The 17,151-nt window shown below is 37.0% G+C and overlaps 1 protein-coding gene across 1 annotated transcript; it reads right to left on the minus strand.

Annotated features, from left to right (window-relative positions):
- Nucleotides 1-6,915: 6,915 nt before the first annotated feature.
- On the minus strand, nucleotides 6,916-7,725 carry LOC126792217 (probable calcium-binding protein CML22). The gene is made up of 3 exons (XM_050518682.1): nucleotides 7,491-7,725; nucleotides 7,205-7,395; nucleotides 6,916-7,116 (listed from the first exon to the last, which is right to left on the minus strand). Exons 1-3 carry the CDS (start codon nucleotides 7,675-7,677, stop codon nucleotides 6,916-6,918), a joined length of 579 nt encoding a protein of 192 aa, XP_050374639.1. The 5' UTR covers nucleotides 7,678-7,725.
- Nucleotides 7,726-17,151: the final 9,426 nt, after the last annotated feature.

Below are 17,151 nucleotides of genomic sequence, written 5' to 3' on the forward strand. Positions count from 1 at the left end.
ATAAACATGTTCATAACACAAGTCTTTAACCCAAGAACCTAAATATCATGCTACTACCCGCATACATAACATATAAGTATCGAAATTATCCAAGAACAAGTTCAGCAGAAAACCAAATATCTAGAACAAAAACCAAAATCAGCATCTTCATATAACTTGAAATCAATAAGCAACTTCATAGACAAAGTCGAAATAAATTAACAAAACAAAATACACAATCATCCAAGAACAGAAACTAAAACATGAAATCAAATCTAGAAGGGTCATGGTTACACTTTATGATGTCCTACTCGGTGTCACAAAAGAGAAAATAAGTCTTCTAGGTGAATGGATCTTCAAGCCGAATCCGCACTTGAAGGCAAAGGACGGTGAAAGTATGATGAAATCGGTTTTAGGATTTTCTGGATTGATGAGTATGAAATTCAGTAGAGCTTTGGCTAGTATATGTGCAAGGTTGATGATGATTGAACAATGAGGCTGTGCCTTTATATATAGGATTCAAAAACATAGCCTTGCCGTCCCAATAAGGAGATAGAATCGGATTGAGAAGCTGAAATCTTCTTTGATATGGACTTTGATTCTTGAACTCTAAATCCAACTTGATGTAGGAAACCAAATCCAAATGGGAGACAACTAAGGGCTGCACGGCAACTCTCCATCTTGGACTAGGAAATGTTAGGCCGGCCTTTCTTCTCTCCTTATCCAACTCAGACATGATCTCCTTGTCCAACTAGGAATACATCACAGCTCCACTACTCCTTGTCCATCTAGGATTTATCTTTCCTGAAAAGAAATCGACAATTAAGGAATAAGAAAGAATGAAAATAGGAAAGTAAAATCCTAGTCGAGTAAGGAATCATAGCTCAATAAAGATTTCTAACACTTCGCACAATTTCATCATCAAAACATCCAAATTCGGCATAGCTCTACCTAACATACGAAATGACAAACATGAACCTAAAACAACTAAATAAGAAGTAACAAAGCATAATAATAGGGCATATATACATTAAGAACGTCACACTTTGTACTCATATCATTGACATACTTTTTTTTAAGACAACCACTTGGTTTATTAAAGAACAAAGGCCATAATAGCCATTGCATACCCCTCCGCTATCATGTTACGGATAGACAAGAGGTCATGAGAGAGCCCATAATTGGTATATAACATAGGTTTATTCATTACTACATAAAGTTTTGATTGAAAAAAGAACATGTCTATTCTATGATTAACAAAGCATAGAAATAGACATGTATACTAAATCTAAATCTTTTCATTGCCCTTAGCAGTAGGGCTAACTAGTGGACCAAAAAATTGCAAATTAGGAGTTATCATTGTTCCTTTTACCTTCTTCGCCTTGGGAGATCTCATGTTCGTAGAACAATCAAAACCCCTTCCCAAACTGTACAAGCTTCTTCCTGTTGACGACCCTTTCTCTTCATCGTATTCACCAATGTCCGGAGTGAATAGACCATCCGCAATGTCACGACCCCAAAATTTCGATCATGAAACTCAAATTTCGAAGTCATGAAAATCATTAAAACAATCTCAATGAATCGAAATTATTTTAAATGCTACAGCGGATCATCTCTGAGTTCAAAATACAACTCAGTCAAACCGATTATTACAAAACTAATGTATAATTCAACATTATAACAAATGGAAATGTATAAATCCTCACATAATCCACACAAATATCCTCACAAGGAAATCAACACAAAGTCCTCACCACAATATGGAAAATAAACGACTTCAAATCTTCAGAGTTGTCATTCGATTTCCACTAATCGACACCTGCGGAATTATCCCATACACTATCGAATAGGTGCACCGGGATTGTAAACACAAACTCGGTAAGCTTTACAACTCGTATGAGTAAAATAACAAATACCACTCGCATATCAATATATACGAAAATCCACAAATCAACAAGTATAAATGCACTCATGACAAATTAGACGGCCCATCTGGTTGTCTAATAATGTGAAAATATATGTACTCATGAGAATTCGGCAACCCCTCTATTTACCCAAATGCATTTATAATACGGGTACTCATGAGCGCTGGTACACCTCTGTTACCTCTCATTTAGTACGCCGCCGACATTGGACAACCATATGTTATCCAATGTCAAAAATATATGGGTACTCATAAGCCGATAACCCATATGTTACCTCATATGCAGTACCCCGGCAGACAGACTAGAGATCTAGCGGTATCGTAACTTTCGTCCGGGCAAAGGCTAGGTTCCGACATGCCAAACACGTTTGAAGACTGGTCCGAAGACATAAACTCGTCCGAAGACAAAAACACGTCCGAAGACATAAAACTTGTCCGAAGACATAAAACACGTCCGAAGACATAAACACATTTGAACAAAACTCAATGTTAAAACCACGTACAATAAGCATCACGTTATATTGTACAATCAAATCAAAATGCTCAATATATATATCTCATCATCAAAATGATCTTATTCACAATGAAATCCTAACAGTATACAATATAGCAAACTATATATATGTATCTATTTACCATTTATACAAATATATATTCCACTATATCATATACATGTCATATTTCGTTCTTTAAAATTCTGCATAAACTTGAATCTTGCAAGGGTAGATTCGTAAATGTGAGATTTTACTCACCTTATAATCTCGAGCGTAATTCCACGATTCCGAAAGTGATTCATTTACTTGAATTATTGATCATGTTGAAAAGATAAGAGAAGAATTTAGAATCGTTACATAAACCTTAAATGCCGAAACAGCAATATTATTTAACTGTTCAGCTATTTCTGGTTTTATGAATTTACTGTTCACGGAGTTACTATTCACGTATTTACTATTCATGTATTACTGTACAAATACATATTAAGTACATATTTCTGTACAAATATATATTAATTTCATATTTCTGTACGCGTATATACTATTTACGTATTTCTATACGTATGAATACTATTCAAAAGTAAATACTGTTTCAGTAAATAATAATTACCGATTTATCATTCTGAAATTACTTTTACATTTACTGAAAGTAAGTTACATTTATATTTACCATATGTAAAATAAATTTACATTTACCGTACGTAAATCACTTTTACATTTACCGCACATAAAAATAAATTTACAAATTTACTGTTTCAGAAACACGTAGCACTCCACTGCCACCCCATTTCTCCTCCTTTCTTCCCCCTCTTCCTCCCCTCGGCCTCACGCCGCCTCCTACCCCCTTCACGCACCCACACGCGCTGCCTAAGGTGGCGGTAACCTCCCTCTCTCCACCTCCTCCGATCTTCCTCCAATCAAGCCAAAATCCAACAACAATCACACACAATCCATCAATTACATCAAACCATACCTTGATTGAAGCTACAAACTCCGATTTAGCACTGGAGAAGCTCGGATCGCCGGCGGTGTTTTATCCCTCGGGATGAACTTGAATCGATGCGATTTGGCACCCAATCTGATGGTAGAGGGTATGAAGGGTGAGGATCGGCGTCGAGGTGCTCTCCTCTGAGCCCTTGCGTCGCCGGAGACGGTGGTTCGAGCGGCGGCGAGTTGCAGGAGCTTGGTATCCTCGGAGGAGCTTCGGTGTAGCGAACCGCGGCTTGTCGCGTCCAGGGGTGGTTGCAGGGATGGGTGGTTAGACTCACGGCGGCTGGTGCGGTGAGATCGCCGGTGAGGCAGTGAGGGAGGGAGAGAGAGAGAGAGAGAGAGCGAACTCGGGGAGAGAGAGAGAGGATGGAGGCGCGGGGTGAGGGTTTCCAGAAATGGAAACCCTAACTCCAATAATTTCCTTTTTATACCCGTTTCCAAAATCAGAAACTACTTTCATCATTAATAACTTTCACGTACGACGTTCGATTAGAACGCGTGACATGTCCACAAACTCGTATTGACGAGCTCTACAACTTTCATGAAGGAAGTTTTCGCAAACGAGCGACGGAATAAAAGTCGATATTCATGTCGCGGAAACGTAATGTTTTCCTAAATAAACGTTCCGATAACATTTATGTTTTTGATTTACCACTTCGCTAAGCAAACAAAAGCCGTTTAAATGAATTTCACTAATTTATAAACTTAAAAACAATCAAATAATAGTTCCGAAAAATCGGGTTATTACACGCAACCTCCAAAACCCCTAGAGCATTGGCATCAAAATAAGCAAAAGATATCCAGTTTCAGTCTTTCCTACTCTCACTAGAAAATTTAATAGACTCCCGAATCGAGACTTTTTTTTTAACTTGTAGACCCAAATCCGATGCCATCGGACACATGGTTTTAATTAAAGAAAAAGGGCAAAAATAAAAGGGCGAAACATAAAAATATGGGCTAGGGCAAGTAAAAGTACGAATGCAAACAACAACACAATGACAACATGCTTGAGCTTAGTATCTACGCAGCAAGAATCCAAGCAGGTCGTTTTTAAGTCACAATGGCAAATCATGGATCCATTTGCCCTTGAACCTCGACTTCCGCCCTCGTAGAAGCCGGTTCAATCAGAGTGACTAGATACCAATTCAATCCTGTAGATAGAAGGGCAGAAAAGGAAAACATATTAACAAACAAGGAGACAACGATCTCAGGGAGACAACGATCTCAGGGAGACAACGATCTCAGGGAGACAACGACCTAGTAGGGACGTGAACCTCCAAGCAAAACGCAATGGCAAAGCTCACAACATCCAACCGGGAGAGGAGGGATTTGTTGGTGCAGGGGTGTGTCGGTGGAGTTTGAGAGAAAACCTTGAGTAGAGTGAAAACCTGAATGACTGTTTTTCCTTTCGTTCTTGTCCCTATCATTGAGTTTCTAATCTTCAAATCTCCAAGTAATATCTTTCATTCTTAGTAGATGTTTGTTCTTCATCTTCTCAAAACAAACACATAAATGGCATAACGTCTAGGTCTAGGCTTTAGCAATGTTTTTCCGCCCATTTCAAACTAAACACACAAACACTTGCTCATCTGAATAGCTTTCTTCTGGGATTCCTTGTGGGACTATCTAGACACAACTCCTGAGATTGAGACTTTGAGATAGAGAAAACAAACAAAAATTGCCAAAAAAGGAAAATGAATTAGGCAACCAAACTCAAATCTTTGCCAAATAAATTTGGACTACACTGTCATGCATCTCATTCACATACCTATAAACCACAACAATCCAAACCCCCCGTAATACCAAATTCAAACTCTGGGCACCATGCACATACCAGTCCACCCAATCCAACAAAACGGTCCCAATTTCATATTTTCATTGACTCTCTCCGTACCCATCATTTTCCTAAATTGATTTACACCATTACTCTAAACCATTTCATTTCACCTAATTTCATTCGGATTAAGAAATCTAGCTCGATTTAACCTCAAATTACAATTCACTGTGAAAAATCAGTTATTTATTAGGAAAATGAATCGTTTTCAATACCTTACGACAAATGCACAAAATTTATAATACAGTATACAATTTTAATCTACTTACGCTACGTACATAATATTTTCATATTGGCGGATCTAGTCTAGATAGCCGAATATTTTTCTTTCGTTCTATCTGGTTGAGAGTTGTTATGCACTAAATTAACAAGTTGTGTAATCATGTTTCAAATTGTCTGCCATGTAGGGGAAGCACTAAACTTGGTGGTGGGTACCATATCTCTTTGGGGTTTGAACGACTTAAATTTTCATAGGACTAGCACTTTATTGTGACTGGATTTCACAGCTACCCGCAAATGAATGGATTAAACTACTGAGAGTTGGGGCAGGAGTAGAGGACCCTAGTTCATTAATCCTATCGATTCAGCTGGTCCATCCCCATATACAACATGTGATCTATGGAAATCTATTGCAGCACGAAGTTATTATTTTTCTTCATGGTCATATGGTGTCCTTCATGCTACTTAAAGAAGGAATAGTAGTGTACATATATATACAGTGCAGAGAATAGTACAGTACTTATATATACACTGAAAAGAGAATAGTGGTGTTATTATAGTTGGCCTTAGATGATATAACATACGGCTTCAATTGTCGGTGATTTGTAGTATAACCGGTTAAGTAGGTTAACAGAGTAATTGTTGTTAATGAGCAATCTATGATCGATGTTGAGTCTCGTAGTTTGATGCTCAAATGAGACCATATGTGCCTAGCTATTTCAGCCAAGTAATGTCACTTCTCTTTTATAAAGTTTGTAATATATGTATTCGAACTATGATTACGATCTTTCGACGTTTTGTTAGTTGCAGTGTATATGTTCCAGTTGTTTAGAGCAATTCATACTCAAGACCACCCCAAATCCACCCAAGGATTTTTTTTTATCTACATAAAAACTGCATTTCAAAACTGATTACAATCACAATACATATCCGATATTAATTAGGTATACTAGAACAATGACAAACAACATGCAATTAAAACTTTACATCATTTTGCATATGTTATGTTGTGACTCCTGATATTTTTTCAGGATGTTTATAATATGAGGTTTAAGATTTATGTCCCCGTCCATTTGTATTATGTGGTTTCATTGACGACAATAGTGTGAGGGCTGCCATTTGAGGCTTCTAGCCCTTCTTAAATTAAAACGCAAAAAATAAAGATTTCATCCTCACTTGGAAAATATATACCTACCATCTTAATCATGCATCAAGGGCCTGATGCTTTAAAGGGCAAGTTAAATCTTCATGTTAACTCTGGTATAATTGGGACGTATATTTACACCGAATTATGATATATTTATTAATAATTACGAAATAATCTCATAATATTATGGTATACTTGCATAGAATTATAGTATGATTGCTATGATGTAATCCTATATATTTAGGATATTTTTATGATATAATTTTCTATAAAACATGGTACAATGAGAACTCGGTGAACAGTTTAAAAGAAAGGAGAAATGGAAATGTTATTGTATATGCAAAGAATCATTACTAAATCGATTCCTGCTGACATGAGAAGGAGATTTTTCACGGGGAGAAGCTTCATTGAGTGCCTTCACCACTTCTGTCTTGTTCAGTTTGCCATCACCATTTTTATCCAGAAACAAAAATACTTCAATCACAGTATCAAAAGTTGCTTCTAGCTGTGGAGAGTCTATCTTTGATGCCTGAAAGAATCCCCAATACATTAACTATGATGGCCAACATGTATTTACTTCCAAAGAAAAGATAAAACGTAAAGTTCATTGTGAATACCGTATGGGGGTCCTTTAATAGATAGATGAGACACAGAAGAACAATGAATTCATTGAATTGTATCCCTTCACTCCCATCCATGTCGCATGAATGAAAAAGATCCTCAATCTCTTCCGCTGTCAGATGGAGCTGCAGTTTCTGTAAGCATTTCTTCAGCTCCTCACGGTCTATAGTTCCATTTGAGTCCTCATCTATGTGAGAAAAGAGAGATAGAATGAGAATCAGCAAACCTTCACAATAACACATGAAACCTTAGTAAAGAGTGAGCAACAAAGTTAAAACTTACCATACAGGTCAAACACGTTTCTTATGTTCTTCAGTTCTTCTCTAAACTGAGGGAACCTCAAAATTATGCTGTCAATTGACCTAAAATTGCTTTGGCCTGAAGAACTTCTTTTAAATTCAACCATTCTCTTTTCAAGCTTTGCATCTAGACTGCTATACTTGTTTGCTGTACCACGACAACAAAGCATTCCTCCTACTTTGTCTGACAAATTCTTCACGGAACAGCAAAGTTGAGATGTGCCTTCACATAAGACACATGGAAAAATAAATTAAGCTGAACAGGATAAGATGAAACCTAGATCCTGCCATATTATCTTACGTTTAATTGTTTCATTAGTTACTAAAAGGATAAACAATTTCTTTCAGAACGACAGAACATAATAGATTCCCAATATCTCTCATTCATGGTAAGAATAAAATGGCAAATATATTTTTTATGACCGAAACAAGCATTTATCAGATCGTCAACTATCATCCGCAAATAATTGATTTTCTCAACTACTTTAATCACCCTCACCATTTATTTCTGTTGAATAAAGGCAAGGGGAGAGCAGTGTTTAATGATGCTGTGTGATACATAACATTAAATCTTCTCAGATTCTCTTCTTTCTGAAATTTAATTTCAGATAACAAAGCTATCCGGCCTTTGAGAATCTAGCAAGTCTGTGGCTGATTAGTGATGTGTGCTGCATCACCCTTGGATACAATTAAGAAAAAAAAATATTTAGGAAGAATAAAGGCAATAGCTGTGCAACTGGTAGAAAGAGGTGGTACTACCCCGTAAACGGTGGTTAATGATGAACATAGGTCAAACACTAGTAATGATCCTGGAAATAATTAATGGAGGAATAGGTGCAGTAAAATTGTTATATACTGTTCAGGCATCTGGATCAAACATAGGGAAAAGTTGGCACAAATACTTTTTAATAATGGGTAAAATGGTAGTTCAAGTTCCAAAGTTGATGTTTCCACACAAATTTGGGCATATGTGATCACAGTGGTTTCCTTGGCATTTTCCTCACAACTGAAGATGTCAATGGACATTGTCACATTGATATGCAGGTGAAATCATCTTCACCAACCCGACTATAGTTACTGCTACTGGCACCAGACCAGAAACTTAAAAGCACAGAGGCACTGCATCATGACCACCAGCTCCCTCTTTCACAGCATCACTTAGATCTCCCACTATGCTATCTCCCACCAGTCATATACTCTGTTGTATGAGTATTACGGTAAGAACTAAGAACTGAATTTCCGCTAACTAAAAAGGACACTTCTTTTTCTAAATACGAAGTAAATTTCAACAGTTTAATCTTTAGTTGGAAGTACAAGTAAGGTATCATCACCTCATTCACATTCAAACAGCCAACACTATTCACCCAACAACCACTCTATGATACAGCTTGAATTCTCAATATTCATCACCCTATAAAGATCTTACTATGCCAACGAACGAATAGATTACTAGAAAAGCTTCCTTGTTAATCAAGCTACATACATGGACTTTATGACTAAATGTTTCCGCATTTCTCATTTTCATCAAAACTGGGGAGGAATAAAACATTATAGTTTCATTGATCTGTTTCCATGACTGCTATCTAACCTTATCAGAACACACGGAAATAAACACAACTAAAACTAACAGAGATGTACAACCTAGTTTGGATTACGGTCACAGAAATACAATTCAACCACACAGTATTGAACCCAGAAAACTTTCTGGCAATACCCAATTTCAATCTCACAAAAAAAATCAAATGGGTTTCTCATATAAAATCATTAACACTGAACAGCTTAAATAAAACAGAGAAATACTCACCCCAAGCCTTCATGCGAGTTTGGGGTGTGAAACTGGAGATAGAGCTAAGTAAAACAAAGGACACAACTCAGAAAAGCAGCAGAGACAGAATGATAAGAATTGGAAGGGAAAGAGATATAAATGGGAACTAGGAAGGAAGATGGTAAAGTGGAGATGCCACTACTATGCTTTGGACAGGGAGGTATTGCTTCCTCGTTTTTTAAATATTTTTGTACGACTTAGACTTCTGTAGTACAAACAGCCTCATGATTCTTGATGCAAGACGCAAGGAATGTTGTGCTTCATTGGTGTGGTGACAAGTCACTTTTGCTTGTTGTTCCCATCTCTGCTACTCTCATCTCCAGCCTCGATTCGGCAATTTCGTCTTCATTAGGATATCCGAATTCCTTGTGTCTGCTGTTTTTGGAATTTTGGGTGAATTCCTTATGGCCTGTTCGGTAACATTTTACAAAATAGTTTTTATAAAATGAAAACGATGAATTGAATTTAGTATTTTTATAAACAAAGAATCCGTTCGGTATAATTTTTAAAGAAACTGTTTACAAGCCCACAAACATCACTGTTTGCCTAGCTCATTCTTGAAGCAGAATTTACATGCATCTTCTTAAGCAAATATATAAAACAGTAGGCGATATGTATGACACGAACACACCAAAAAAGATCAATTTGGATTGAAGATTAAACAAATGAAAGATCTAACTTTATTAGACAAAAGATTTTTTACGCTCTTCCTTAATTTGGGTTATCTTCTTTCTTCCTACTATGTCTGTAAGTAGCCTTTAACCGCTCGTGTTCGACCCGTGTTCAACTCGCTTTTAGCCCGTTTGACTCAAGTTCGTAAAGTTAAATGAGCCGAGTATGAGCTCAATATTAAGCTCGATCTTAAAAATGAGCCGAGCTTAAACAACAAGTATTTGGCTTGTTCGACACGTTTAGCTCGCGAGCTAACTCAAGCTCGTTAAAAGCTCGGCTCGTTGATTTAATAATTTTTATAATATATAAAATATAATTTTTATATGAGAAATAATATTAAAATATGTATTAGTTAGAAAGAACTAAAAAGTTCATTTTTAGCATAATTAGTTAAAGATTTTAAGTACAATAATGAGTTTGATTTGTTATTTTTATTTTATTAAAAAAAAATTTGTGTGATGCTATGACATCAGATTTTGAATTTTATTTTGAATTTCTTAATTTTAAAAGTTTAATTTCATATGATGCAAGCCGCCTCGATTCAAGTTTGAGCTCGTCTAATAAAATGAGCCGGCCCGAACCTAGCTCGAGCTTTTTCAAGTCGAGCTGAGCTTGAACATGAAGGACAAAGATCTAATTTTTGCCCGGCTCGAGCTTGATCGAATAAAAACGATTCAAACATGAACAACCTAATATTCGGCTAAACTCAGCTCATTTACACCCCTACTTTCTATAGACATCTCTCTCCCCCAAATTTTTCATTGTTTTTCACAGCAGGTATCAAAACATGAACAATCACAAATCAATAACCCAAATTAAGATTCATATTTTAAAATATGCAGTCACTAATATTATTTTCATGTTAAATAACCCGCCTAATGACCTAATTTATTTAGACCTCAGGAGCAATTATCTATCTCTCTCTCTCTACTGTGTGGGATTTTTGAATGTTCAATTCATAGCAACAAGCTACATATCGATCTAAGAGATCGAATAACCAAACAGACAAAGTTACAAGACGAGAGAACTGGAACGACACCCATAGGAGAAGAAAGGTTCTGAAGAGAGAGAACTTGATCGAGTCTATCAAACTTCATAGAATATGAGTGAGCAAGAGTTGAGTTCTTCTGTTTTTCGGTGATTATACTCAGAAAACAATGAAAATGTGTTTTTAGAAATTACACTACGAGTTTGATGGTGAAAAAGTGTACCCCACGCGCCGCCACGTGCGGCGGCTCGTGAACAGTGTTTCAGAATGGTAAAATTGTAATTTATTTTTACGTACAGTGAATGTAAAAAAGTGATTTACATACGGTAAATGTAAATTTTATTTTACATACGGTAAATGTAAATTACTTTCAGTAAATGTAAAAAGTAATTTCAGAATAGTAAATCAGTAATTGATATTTACTGAGACAGTATTTACATTGAATAGTATTTATACATAAACAGTATGTACTCGTACAAGAATACGCAATGGATGGATATTTGTACAATAATCCATGAATAGTAAATACGTGAATAGTACACAGTGAACAGTAAATTCGTAAAACCAGAAATTGCTGAACAATAACCGATTATTACTGTTTCGGCATTTAAAGGTTTACGTAACGATTCTAAATTCTTTTCTTATCTTTTCAAAGTGATCTATAAATCAAGGAAATGAATTACCTTCGGAAATTGTGGAATTACGCTCGAGTTAATAAGGTGAGTAAAATCTCACATATTTACGAATCTACCCTTGCGGAGATTCTAGATTTTGCAGAGTTTTAAAGATTGAAATACTACACGTATATGATATAGTGGAATATATATATAATTGTATAAATGGTAAATATGTACATATATATATATAGTTTGCTATATTATATACTATTATTATTTCATTGTGAATATGTTATTTTGATGACGAGATTTATATATCGAGCATGTGATTTGATTAGTACAATATGAGGTGATGATTATTGTATGTGGTTTTAACATGGAGTTTGTTAAAACGTTTTGTCTTCGGACGCGGTTATGAAATATGATATGTATATGATATAGTGGATTATATATATTGTATAAATGGTAAATAGGTACATATATATATAGTTTGTTATATAATATACTGTTATGATTTTATCTTGATTATGTCATTTCGATGACGAGATTTATATGTCGAGCATGTGATTTGATTTGTACAATATGAGGTGATGATTATTGTATGTGGTTTTAACATGGAGTTTGTTAAAACGTGTTCATGTCTTCGGACCAGTCTTCGAACGTGTTTGGCTAGTCGGAAACCTAACATTTGGCCGGGCGAAAGTTACGATACAGTTAGAGCTCTAGTCTGTCTGCCGGAGTACTGCATGTGAGGTAACAGATGAGTTATCGGCTCATGAGTATTCATATTTTTGGATGTTGGGTAGCAGGAGGTTGCCCAATATCAGCGGTGTACTACGTGAGGGGTAACAGATGTGTACCAGCGTTCATTAGTACCCGTATTATAAATGTATTTGGGTAACCAGAAGGGTTGCCCAATTTCTCATGAGCACTTTCATTTCATATATTTTTGGGACAACCAGATGGGCCGTCCATTGACTCATGAGTGCATTTATATTTGTTGATTGTGGATTTTCGTATATATTGATACGCGAGTTATATTTTCGTTTTACTCATACGAGCTATAAAGCTTACCGAGTTTGTGTTTACAATCTCGGTGCACCAATTCAATGGTGTAGGGGATAATTCCGCATGTGTTGATTAGTGGAAATCGAGGGACAACTCTGAAGACTCGAAGCTGTTCATTATCCTGCTTGTGGTGAGGTTTTTATTGTGGATTTGTGGGTGAGAACTTGTGAGTATTTATTTGTGGGTTTTGTGAGAGATTTGTGAGGATTATTACATTTCCATTTTTATGTAATGTTGGATTATAAAATTGGTTTGTAATAATTGGTTTGTTTGAGTTGTATTGTGACTCAGTAATGATCCGCTGTGGCATTTAAAATGATTTCGATTCATTGAGATTATTTTAGTGTTTCACGACTTTGAAATTTTTAGGTTTTATGCTTGACATTTTGGGATCGTTACAATAGGTATCAAAACATGAACAATCACAAATCAGTAACCCAAATTAAGATTCATATTTTAAAATCTGCAGTCACTAATTTTATTTTCATGTTAAATAACCCGCCTAATGACCTAATTTATTTAGACCTCATGAGCAATTATCTATCTCTCTCTCTCTACTGTGTGGGATTTTTGAATGTTCAATTCATAGCAACAAGCTACATATCGATCTAAGAGATCGAATAGCCAAACAGACAAAGTTACAAGACGAGAGAACTGGAACGACACCCATAGGAGAAGAAAGGTTCTGAAGAGAGAGAACTTGATCGAGTCTATCAAACTTCATAGAATATGAGTGACCAAGAGTTGAGTTCTTCTGTTTTTCGGTGATTATACTCAGAAAACAATGAAAATGTGTTTTTAGAAATTACACTGTTATTTAGAGTTGTACTATGAAAACTATTCTCCTTGTTTTCAAAGTTTGCTTCACCGAACGCAAATTACGATTGTTTTTGAATTACAAATACGGAAAACTGTATCGTGAAACATTACCGAACAGCCCTTATTCTCTGATATTTTTTGGTGAGCCAACTATTTCACTTACCAGTTTATGAGTCAAACCAACTCATAATGAAATATCAATGATTACCACATAGTTGAGAACTTCTTTGTTTTACCAATTTTTCGATCTCATATTTACGGTTCAGTTGTTTGTTGTTTAAGAGTATATATATAGGCGTTATTTGTTACGGACATCCACACCGTCCGGATTCGGCCATTTCGGCCACCGGCGACGAGAAATGACGGCCCGACCAACACAACCGCACTCCCCTCCTCCCGGCGCTCTTCTTTGTGCCAGCAGGAACTCCAGCGCCGGCCTACTCCTCCTGGAATCTGCAAATTTCTAGAAATTTCTCAAAATACTTGATTTTTCCAAAAATCTGCAGATTCCGGAAGGAATAGGGCTGGCGCTGGAGCTCCGGTCAACACAGGGAGGAGCGTCGTGAGGAGGGGAGTGCGGTTGTACTAGTCGACGTCGTCATTGCGCGCCGCTGGTGGCCAGAATGGCCGAATCCGGACGGTCCGGAGCTGAGATTTTTTGTATATATATATATATATAATAATCCTCAACTTGATGGCCCTCATAACTGGAGGCTATTGGGGATAGTAATGAGACCTCTGAAACTGCGAAGTGCTTTGGTGGTGCGAAACCTATAGCGGCGGAAAGGCTTTTACCCTCCAAACCAAAAGCGGCGGCTCTATGCCGATGGCGTGGGAATCTTTCCTCAACGAGGTCGGTGTTCTGAATGTGTTTCTCATAGGCCTCGGTTGAGGTTTTCCTCAGCTATGGGTGTTGCACATGTCACGGATCACTGAACCTGTGATTGCGTGGTGGGCTATGCAGCGGGGCTTGGTCTCCAACGCCGAAAGGATGATATGGTCTCATTGGGGCTTTTGGGAGCGACTTTCTCTCTGCTAGGGTTTTTTCCTAGCCGAAAGACTGATCGATATTTGCAAGGGATGGCAGCAGGGGGAAAGGCCAAGAATCCTAGAATTTATTTGTTTTGATTTTTCTTACATGTTTTGAATTGGCTAAAACTATTCAAGGGGTTATTTTACGTTCCATAAGCTTCAAAACCTAATCAGAATTACCTCGATTGATTGCCGGAAAAGGGAGTTCTATCCACGCCTTCAAAACGGGACAACAATACGTTTTCTTTGTTTCTAGGCTCTATACATCTTCAAATACCTCAAATCACCACCACAAATTGATGGAGGATGAACATACAATTCCAACGCAGCAAGAATCACCCAAACAGAGACCGGATGGAAGAGAAATTGCGAAAATACGATAGGTGGATAAGGGGAGCCTCCCCCCCCCCCCCCCCCCCGGGGTGAAGAACTTAAATGGGGGAGGGGATCAATTTTAATTAAGCAAGGATTCGCTGAAATTACCCAATTGCCCTTCTCACAAAAACGCTTGTAACTTCGTTAAAACTCTGTTTAACATGCCGCTTATGCATACACTCTCGTATCGTTATGCTCCACTTAACTATGCTATGAAATTAATTATAACTCAATGAAAATAATTTTCTACTATAAGTGGTTAATTTTGAATGATAACACGAATTTAAATACCAAAGTCCAAAGCTTGAAACTTAAAGGGAACCTATTTTCGGGTCCCGATTTTGCTTATGTTGCCCCTGTTAAGGGCAATGACATGACGTAGATGTTTGTTTATGTGTATTCTATATTGTTTAGTTGTAAACTACGCTTTCTTGCTTAGGTCAATGTTAGATTAGTTGTAGAATAGACATACTTGAATAAGTTGAGCTTCATGTTGAATGAGTAGATCTATGCTATCTCCCCCCCCCATCGCACAACCATCCCGCAGCCCTGAGCCCTGCACGTCCTCCTGCAGCCCCCCATGCACGGTAACACTGCAGCCTCGCCATGGCCGTGCGACCCTGCGGTGCTACTTCATTGTCCTTTGCCGACTATAGTTATTTGATCAAATATCAATGTACTTACTCTTTGGCACACATATGTTTCTCTTGTGATTTCTCTAAGTATCTATGATACTGTTATCACAATTTTTTTTGACCCTTCATATTATAATTTTTCTCTTTTCTTAGAGAATGTTTGCCTTTTCTTTTCAAAGACTAATTATGTTTTACAATTTAATTGTAGATAGCAACCGGCGAGATAGAATTCTTAGCAAATTGTGGAACAACTAACATTTTTGCGGGATAATCAACTTTCTTCACAATTTGTGCCTTACAAATCCTTTGTGACTTGTCTCATTAGGACCGATCAATTGATTTAAGGGCGTGGTAAAGCACAATTCTTGCTACCTAATGGTACCCACATGACAATCGATGATGTACTTTATGCACCAAAGGGGAACCGAATCTTGCATGCTCAGTTTTAAGGATATTCGTGCCAACAATTATCATTTGAACACCAAAGTTATTAATGGAAATGAGTATCTTTGTGTTGCCTCTTGTTGTAGACGTCATCATTGTAACCTAGAGATATTTGAGCATATTAGTAGTGGGTTGTACTTTACCACACTACGTGTAATTGAATCCAATGCAGTTAGCAAGTCTTTCTATGATTCTAATGCTTACAAGCTATGGCATAATCGTCTAGGTCATCTCAGACGTGATGTTATGATTTGTATATTAAAAACGTCACACTGTCATCCATTTTTCAAAGACAACAAGCATGTGAGAATCTCACATGCCATAGATGATGGTGGCACGGCCATAGCACTTGTGTCCAGCCATGGCTCGGCCTCACGGCCTGCCAAGGCTTTCCCACAGTCCTCCAAGGCCGTGATGGAGCCCAAGGAGTTATGCGATACTTTTTCCTTGATCTCTAATGACCATAAATATTTTTGTAAAACTTGTGCATTTGCAAAGATACAGGTAAAGCCTTCCTTTCGAGTTGATAATACATAGAACATTCCATTCTTACAAAGGATCCAAGGTGATATATGTGGACCAAATACATCTAGAGTGCGGACCATTTAGATACTTCATGGTTCTGGTAGATGCATCGACTCGCTGGTCACATGTCCATCTATTGTCACACGCAATGCTTCATTTCTGAAGTTTCACTCAAATAATTAAACTCAGGCACACCACCCTGATCATTGATCGGTTCGATTTCTCAAGATCAATATTAACCATGTAAGCATCGTTAGTAGTATAAAACAAGAGGGTATCGTTCACAAACCGAGGATCCAACCAGGGTAAAGAATCACAAACATTTAACAATGAATTCATAAGAGTTTAAAAGATTTGAGATATATTTCGGATCAAACAGAAAATATACCTAAACTAATATATACATGTGATCAACCAACCAACACATAAGCAATCACCAAACAAATTACATAAGAACAAAGGTAACGAAATCTACTCTCAATCATGTTCATACCGTAAGTATCATAGTTCATCTTAAATTCGATCATGCATCAAGTTCCTACTTGGTTCCTAATACATGGATATTATCGAGCTCAACTACTTGTCTTGCTACGAAATCTAACATACCAATTCATCATGCAATTACGTATCACAAAGAGAAATCA

Source organism: Argentina anserina, chromosome 4, assembly GCF_933775445.1.
Source record: "Argentina anserina chromosome 4, drPotAnse1.1, whole genome shotgun sequence".
Taxonomy (NCBI): domain Eukaryota; kingdom Viridiplantae; phylum Streptophyta; class Magnoliopsida; order Rosales; family Rosaceae; genus Argentina; species Argentina anserina.

Bases quoted from the DNA above. Each gene is read 5' to 3' on its own strand.
- LOC126792217 (XM_050518682.1), bottom strand. From the start codon at position 7,677: ATGCTTTGTTGTCGTGGTACAGCAAACAAGTATAGCAGTCTAGATGCA. The intron at 7,396-7,490 runs GTAAGTTTTAAC...TTTCTCACATAG, and splicing joins AAACGTGTTTGACCTGTATG to ATGAGGACTCAAATGGAACT. The intron at 7,117-7,204 runs GTATTCACAATG...GGATTCTTTCAG, and splicing joins TATTAAAGGACCCCCATACG to GCATCAAAGATAGACTCTCC.